This window comes from Triticum aestivum, chromosome 7D, assembly GCF_018294505.1.
Source record: "Triticum aestivum cultivar Chinese Spring chromosome 7D, IWGSC CS RefSeq v2.1, whole genome shotgun sequence".
In the NCBI taxonomy this organism is placed as follows: Eukaryota; Viridiplantae; Streptophyta; class Magnoliopsida; order Poales; family Poaceae; genus Triticum; species Triticum aestivum.
The window spans coordinates 545,419,746-545,428,527 of NC_057814.1; the positions used below are offsets into that span (position 1 = coordinate 545,419,746).

Genomic DNA, 8,782 nt, shown 5'->3' on the forward strand with positions numbered 1-8,782 from the left:
GACACTGTTTCTCTAAGGTTCAGTCAAGTTCAGTTAACAGTGTCTGAACTACTGTCGTTTCTTCAGTGTCCGTTGTCGATCTCGCCAGTGCCCCGGCGTCGCCGTGTTTCCTGTCCCCTCCCCCTTGTCCTCTGCACCGCACGAGCGCCTGGATGCTTGCGGGCGTCGGCGACGAGCAGGAGGAGGTGCGCCGCCCTGTGACCGACGCCAGCGGCGGCTTTGCGGCCGCCAGAGAGAGGCGCAGCGCAGACGGCGCCGCCCAGTGCCGCCCAAGCCACCGGAGGCCGCCGCGTGGTCTTCCACTCCCCCGTGCGCGCTGCCACCCTCGTCGTGAACCGCTAGGCGCGGAGCGTGCTCTCTGCCGCCGCCGTGCCAGTACGGCGACCCCGACGAAGACCGGCGCCATTACGCCATGCCCGACCGAGTTTAGCAGTGGAACGGGACCAGTAACTCCCACTGATGCTGCCTGGCCACCTAAACCCTCTGCCAAGCCACTGCCTCGCCGTAATCGCTCGCCGGAGATTTTCCGTTCACGGCCACCCTCTCGAATCGCCTATAAATAGAGGCCCCGAGCTCCAGCTAGTACCCACACCACCTCTGCACTCCACCAAGACCCCGCCTAGCCACTGGAAGAGCCCCGAGGGAGTCTCCTTCCTCAACTCCGGCCGCCGCGACCCGCCATGGGATCCAGCTCGATTCGCCCCCGTGCGTGCACCTCTGCCTCCCATCTCTTGCCAATAGCTTCCTTATGCCTCCACACTTCTGACCCGCGCTTCAATTCGGAGTTTGCAGCACCCACCGGAGTTCCCCACCATCGCCCGAGCCGCCGTCCGCCGGAGAAAGTGTCGCCGTCGACGTGGTGCTCTCCGACGACCAAGTCCACCACCCACCGACGTGGAAGGACGCACTGAACCTCTTGGTACACTCCGATCTCCTTGACTCGCCGTGGTTCGACGCCGGCGACCACCGCAGCCTTCGGGCGCCGGCAAGGTTTTCAAACCTGACATGTGGACCCCCCACGTCAGCCTCTCTTTCTTTCCCCGCGAATCGTTTTCTGTTGGCGCCTTCGGGCAAGTACGTTTTCTCTGTGGGCTGGCGCGTTTCTATTCGAACCGTTTTCTGTTTTCTCAGTTAAGTCCCTGGATCTTTTCTGTTTCATCACAGATTAGTCCCTGGACTAAAACCCTTATAACTTTTTAATAAAAAGTGATTTTTGAGTGATTCTTTTTCTGACAGTCTTATATTTTTGTCTAGTTTTTTATAGGATTTATTTGGAAAAATTTTGAGACAACTTTTATGCACGCGTTGGTTTTCACGTTAGTATGCATTTTCGCTATACCGTAGGTTCCGGAAGAGGTGACGAAGCCGCGAACTTCGCCGAGCTAGACTCTGACTTCTCCGAACCAGGCAAGCATGTTTGAACCTTTGATATGATAGGTGTTTTGCATGTTTGCGTGAAAGGTTGTGCATGACATATGAGCATCGGTGAGTATCTCGTTGCATGTGAGGCAACAACCCGTGTGTTCCGAAGTTACTGTGATCTCTGATGAGAGATGGCCTAGTCATGTGGTGACATGAAGGGCAGTAAGGTGGTACTGTTGTAGCATGCCAGCCTTACGTCATCCGATAAATTCCGACATTAACGTGGACGGAGTCACGTTATCGTTCTTCCCCCTTCCGTGCTACCACATGTTTTCTGCCAGAATGCGGTTTAGTAAGTTGGTAACCTCTTTATGTGTACACACCAAATAGAGGGGACGGGATGAGGGTTCCATGGCCCTGGATTAAAGCCAGTCATCCGGTCAGGGGGCATGGGTGTTTCCGGTTGGGACCGAGAGGGGGCACCCCTTAGAGCGCGCGTATATAAATTTGATCCCATGCTACGCGAGGTTGTAGCCTCCCCGACTCAAGGTTTTTCTTGAACGTTGCCGAGGGTGATTCCTGGCTTCGGAATGTTGAATGGGTGTGTATTGGTTAGATGTGTTCTTCCAAAACACCGTAAACGGAACTAGTCCCCGTGACTACCGAAATCCGTTGGCTGTGGTTAAAGTACAAACTCTGCAGAGTCAAATCCTTCCGAGTCATCGTATCCATGGTCAAGGACCGTGATCAGTGAACCCATATCTATGTCAAGTCCTCGTGGTATTATCCCCGGTAAACAAACTTGAGTGGTAAACTTGGTTAAACATTATTCCTGTGGATGGACTAACCCCTGTTATTTATCTCATACCTGATTATTCCCTTGTTATGATTTAATTTCTTGAGCTACTGAGATATTAAGTTATGAAGCCCTTTATGTGATGTCGCTCAGACGTCCGACTGTGGCCCGTTCATTATTTACTTTCAATATAAGCCCTTTATGTGATGTCGCTCAGACGTCCGACTGTGGCATGTCTGTTATTTACTTTTAATATAAGCCCTTTATGTGATGTCGCTCAGACGTCCGACTGTGGCATGTATGTTATTTACTTTTAATATAAGCCCTTTATGTGATGTCGCTCAGACGTCCGACTGTGGCACGCACTGTCTTTTATTTTCTATTATAAGCCCTTTATGTGGTGTCGCTTTGACGCCTGACTGCAGCATTGTTATTCTTGCATTTTCCTCTCGAGGAGTCATTCAGACCCTCGTTTGGCACCCAGTATTTATTTTGGGATTTCGGGAGGACTACCGCCCGACTTCTCTTTTATCTCCCGTGCATTATTATCTCTATGTCTGAGTGCACTTGTTAATCTGTTCATATGCATCATGTTTACATTTGTTATATCTTATGTCCGAACTGTCTTGCGAGTACTTTCATAGTACTCACCTGGCTTGTTGATTTGGCCAGATGTTGACGAAGGCGATCTCATGGATGAAGAGTTTGATAGTGAGTCCGACGCCTAGAGGAATCCCAGTCAGTCCCGTGCGATCCTCGATATTGGTCACTTGTATTATATACGCTTCCGCCACCCGCAATAAGTCCCCTCGAGCCTCACTTCGACGCTCGAAGAGTTGTTAGTTTTCAGGAGTCTTGTCACCCACTTCGCGGTGATTCTTCCACCACCGTCGTTATCGTGAGTTAGTAGTTATGCCACCTTATCCGCCGTTATGTTTTATCGGTGTGCATGTAATAAATTGTTGGGCAGTCCCCGCTCAACTTTGTATTATATTCAGTACTCCTTGTATTTTTCTTCTGTGACCAAGATATTGTCTACCAGTGCAAAGAAATTCTTCTTTACTGGTCCGTAAAAGGGATTGGTCTCTCAATAAATATTTTTATTGAAAAACCGGTCGTGACACCTACTCCCACCGGGAGTAGGATTCCCCCCCCCCCTCCCTAGTTGGACTAGGAGAGAAGGAAGGGGGAGAGAGGGAGGAAGGAAAGGGGGGGCGCCGCCCCCCTCCTAGTCCAATTCGGACCAGAGGGAGAGGGGGCGCGCGGCCTGCCCTGGTCTCCCCCCTCTCTCTCCACTATGGCCCAATAAGGCCCATACACTTACCAGGGGGTTCCGGTAACCTCCCGGTACTCCGGTAAAATCCCGATTTCACCCGGAACTATTCCGATGTCCAAATATAGGCTTACAATATATCGATCTTTATGTCTCGATCATTTCGAGACTCCTCGTCATGTCCGTGATCATATCCGGGACACCGGACTACCTTAGGTACATCAAAACAAATAAACTCATAATATCGATCGTCACCGAACGTTAAGCGTGCGGACCCTACGGGTTCGAGAACTATGTAGACATGACCGAGACACGTCTTCGGTCAATAACCAATAGCGGAACCTGGATGCTCATATTGGCTCTCACATATTCTATGAAGATCTTTATCGGTCAAACCGCATAACAACATACGTTGTTCCCTTTGTCATCGGTATGTTACTTGCCCGAGATTCGATCGTCGGTATCTCAATACCTAGTTCAATCTCGTTACCGGCAAGTCTCTTTACTCGTTCCATAATGCATCATCCCGCAACTAACTCATTAGTTGCATTGCTTGCAAGGCTTATAGTGATGTGCATTACCGAGAGGGCACAGAGACACCTCTCCGACAATCGGAGTGACAAATCCTAATCTTGATCTATGCCAACTCAACAAGTATCATTGGAGACACCTGAGAGCACCTTTATAATCACCCAGTTACGTTGTGACGTTTGGTAGCACACAAAGTGTTCCTCCGGTATTCGGGAGTTGCATAATCTTATAGTCATAGGAACATGTATAAGTCATGAAGAAAGTAATAGCAATATACTAAACGATCAAATGTTAAGCTAACGGATGTGATCCCGTTAATCAAATGATAACTCATGTCTATGGCTAGGAAACTTAACCATCTTTGATTCAACGAGCTAGTCAAGTAGAGGCATACTAGTGACACTCTGTTTGTCTATGTATTCACACATGTACTAAGTTTCCGGTTAATACAATTCTAGCATGAATAATAAACATTTATCATGATATAAGGAAATATAAATAACAACTTTATTATTGCCTCTAGGCCATATTTCCTTCACTTCTTGCCAAAACCGCAATTGAACTTGTCGCCGCTAAACCACCACAATTCTCACTGGGTATGGACAACATCAAGGAATCTGGGCATCGTCGTATCTACAAAGACCTATAGAGGGGAAACCGCATTGAATCGTTGCAATATTATACTGCCTCATAAAATGGGGATTGACAGTCGAGCCAAGCATCATTGGGTGCCCTCAAGTACTCCACCCCATATATCTCAATTAGGGCTTTGTGTGTATCTTCGAATAGCCTCCAGGATCTAATCTTCCCCAATGCGGACATAGTCATCAATGGTATCGGTTGAACATCCATAGGCAAGCCCTCGAACAACCGCGACAAACTTCGTCAATGGTCTCGCTCTTATCTCCCCCGATGCACTCCTCCTAGTGCTTCTCCACAGCTCTTGCAATGGTGAGGAAGAGACTTCGGTGCATCCAAAATTGTCGACGAAAATACTTCTCCTCATAGGTTGGATTGGGGTTATAGTAGTCCTTCATAAGCTTCTCATGGCCCTGTACTCTATCTCGATTGATGCAAATGGGGCCGAACTATGATGCTAGTCTTGATCACAGAAGTCCTCGTTAACGATCACGACAATGGCCATTTCAAAATAATCACCGTCTTCTTCCTTCTCGTCTGGCAAAGAGTCATCGAAGAACAACTCCCTCAACCTCTTCATCTACAAATGCAATATTCTAGACTGAATTGATTGCAAAAACAACAAAACATAGTGAAAATAGCTAAGAAATGCACCTAAGAAATTCGCTCAACACTTTGAGGGCGGAGGAGGTGAGAACCTCAACCGACAGCGTTGAGACAATACCGAAGCTAGGAATGGATGACAGGCATGTGAAATGGATGGCAGTAGACGGCGGGCCTCAAACCGAACTCCCCGGGCGCCGATAAAGCTCGTTGGTCTTGCCATGATAAAGGCGTTGCCTAGCTTCTCGGCGGGTGCTCTACGTCATCTCCGTCGCCCGCTGGCTTTGTTTTGGAACAACCGAAGATCCTTCAGTTAGTATTTGACGGCGAACTAACCCCGGTTGAGTATATTTGACGGCGAACTGAGCCGGCACTTGAATGTTTTATAAGAGTTAAGTCCATTCAGTTAGGTACGGTTTAATTTCAGAAAGTATATAAGAACTTATAAAGACCTTTAGGATCGGCTAGAGATGATTTCTCATGGACGTTCCATGAGGCTCACAGATGAATGAATAATTTTCTTTTTCAGAACCAGTTAGTATTTTGTAGGGGAATGATGAATAAATAAAAAGCTTCCATGAGGCCCACACTTGAATATACAAAAGGCCGTGAAAGGCCCATAAACAAATTGAAAACTGAAAACTAAACACATTGACGTTCCTATAGTTGCTCAAAAAAAATCGACGTTATCATCGATCGAGTCGGGAACGACATACTACGTACGTGTGCCTTCGCATCGACACGTCATGGCATCTTGTTAACCGTCAGATCGGCAGAACTCACGGCGGAGATCACCAGCGTGACGCGTCCAAGTTTAAACTGGAGTCGGAGACCGCCTCCGACTTCCTCCTTGCACCACGGACGCACGCAATAAATACGTACGACGGGCTCCTCTCCAAAGCAACAGAGACGAAGCAAAACAACTTCCGGTCGACAATGGCTCGTGCCGCGTCGACGTGGATGTTGGCCACGCTCCTCGCCGCGTTGCTTGTCCTTCTCGCGATCCCAGCTGGTTCCGCCGCTGCGCCCTCGGAGGGCAACACGGGCACCGTCATCGGCATCGACCTCGGCACCACCTACTCGTGCGTCGGCGTCTACCGCAACGGCCGCGTCGAGATCATCGCCAACGACCAGGGCAACCGGATCACCCCCTCCTGGGTCGCCTTCACCGACGGCGGCGAGCGGCTCATCGGCGAGGCCGCCAAGAACCAGGCCGCCGCCAACCCGGAGCGCACCATCTACGACGCCAAGCGCCTCATCGGCCGCGACTTCACCGACGCCGTTGTGCAGCGGGACATCAAGCTGCTACCCTACTCCGTCGTCGACCGCAAGGGCAAGCCGCACATCCAGGTGCAGGTCAAGGACGGCGACGTGCGCGTCTTCAGCCCCGAGGAGGTCAGCGCCATGGTGCTCACTAGGATGAAGGAGACCGCCGAGGCCTACCTCGGCGAGAAGGTCACGCACGCCGTCGTCACCGTGCCGGCCTACTTCAACGACGCGCAGCGCCAGGCCACCAAGGACGCCGGCGTCATCGCCGGGCTCAACGTCATCCGCATCGTCAACGAGCCCACCGCCGCGGCCATCGCCTACGGCATCGACGAGAAGGGCCCCGAGAAGAACGTCCTCGTCTTCGACCTCGGCGGCGGCACCTTTGACGTCAGCGTGCTCTCCATCGACAATGGCGTCTTCGAGGTCCTGGCCACCAACGGCGACACGCACCTCGGCGGTGAGGATTTCGACCAGCGCCTCATGGACTACTTCATCAAGCTCATCAAGCGCAAGCACGGCCGGGACATCGCCGGCGACCTGCGCGCGCTGGGGAAGCTGCGGCGGGAGTGCGAGCGCGCAAAGCGTGCGCTCAGCAACCAGCACCAGGTGCGCGTCGAGATCGAATCGCTCTTCGACGGCGTCGACTTCTCGGAGCCGCTCACCAGGGCACGGTTCGAGGAGCTCAACAATGACCTTTTCCGCAAGACAATGGTGCCGGTGAAGAAGGCCATGGCGGACGCTGGGCTAAGCAAGGCTGACATCGACGAGATCGTGCTCGTCGGTGGCAGCACCAGGATTCCCAAGGTGCAGCAGCTCCTCAAGGACTACTTCAACGGCAAGGAACCCAACAAGGGGGTCAACCCCGACGAGGCCGTTGCGTACGGCGCCGCCGTGCAGGCCAGCATCGTGAGCGGACACGTCGACGAGAACACCAAAACCATGATCCTGCTCGACGTCGCGCCGCTTACACTAGGCATGGAGACTGTCGGCGGGGTGATGACGAAGCTGATCCCGAGGAACACGGTGGTGCCGACAAAGAAGACGCAGGTGTTCACCACGTACCAGGACAAGCAGACCACCGTGTCCATCAAGGTCTACGAGGGCGAGCGGAGCATGACCAAGGACAACAGGCTCCTCGGCAAGTTTGACCTCTCCGGGATCCCGCCGGCTCCGAGGGGTACGCCACAGATTGAGGTGACGTTCGAGGTGGACGTCAACGGCATCCTGCACGTGAAGGCCGCCGACAAGGGCACCGGCAAGTCGGAGAAGATCACCATCACCAACGAGGACCGTCGGCATAGCCAGGAGGACATCGACCGGATGGTGCGCGAGGCAGAGGAGTTCGCCGAGGCGGATCACAAGCTCAAGGAGCGGGTCGACGCTCGGAACAAGCTAGAGACGTATGTGTACGGCGTCAAGAACACAGTCGACGGCAAGATGGCCGACGCAATGGAGAGGGATGAGAAGGAGAAGGTTCAGGATGCAGTGAGGGAGGTGAACGAGTGGCTCGACGACAACGCGGAAGCGGAGAAGGAGGACTACGATGAGAAGCTCCAGGAGCTTGAAGACGTGTGCAACCCTATCCTCACGACGGTGTACCAGAGGTCTGGAGGAGCACCAACCGAGGAAGACGAACATGATGAGCTCTAGACACGTGCAGCTTGTTAGATCTTTAGTATCACTGGTTTTAATTAATTTTTTTTCTATAAATATATGTAGATATGCACGTTGCGTTGCATCTTCCTGTAATATAAAGTTGTGACACAGTAATTAATTCTAGTTTAGAACGTAATCACTGGTTAAACATAATTTGGTTTTATGTGTGCACTTTGAATACATGCATATACAACTCTAGTGAATCTCTAGACGTGTAGCTGATCATGTTGTGTCCCACCACAAGAACCGTAACTACATTGGGGAAGAGACAAGTGGTTCGCAAATCGTAACCACTAACCAACATTGCAAGTTCTTTTCCACACATTGCAAATTCTCTTCCAAAACTTATTGTCAAAATTGTTTCTTCCCTTGTTGGGTCGTTCAAGTTCTTCCAAGAAATTTCACGGCAGTTTAGGCCAGTGAGCTTGTCCCATCCAAGCTTCGCCCCAGGGAAAGTGTTTTTGTGGGATATGATCAAAACTCTGCCACAGAACCTCTGATAAGTTTGAAGAGTCTATTAGGATGAAATTTCCACTACTCAGCAGCATGGCAGTGGTGCTATTTCTTGTGATGTTTGCTTGTGTAGACCAGATTATGGACTTGGTGGACCGGTTCAAGATGACTAGGTTGCCATCCTGGGAGATTGTGAGCTC

The 8,782-nt window shown here is 51.1% G+C and overlaps 1 protein-coding gene across 1 annotated transcript; it reads left to right on the forward strand.

Moving 5' to 3' along the window:
• Window positions 1-6,112: 6,112 nt before the first annotated feature.
• Window positions 6,113-8,290, forward strand: LOC123170168 (heat shock 70 kDa protein BIP5). The gene has a single exon (XM_044587997.1). The coding sequence runs from the start codon at window positions 6,141-6,143 to the stop codon at window positions 8,121-8,123; it is 1,983 nt and encodes a 660-aa protein (XP_044443932.1). The 5' UTR covers window positions 6,113-6,140; the 3' UTR covers window positions 8,124-8,290.
• The last annotated feature ends 492 nt before the right edge of the window (window positions 8,291-8,782 follow it).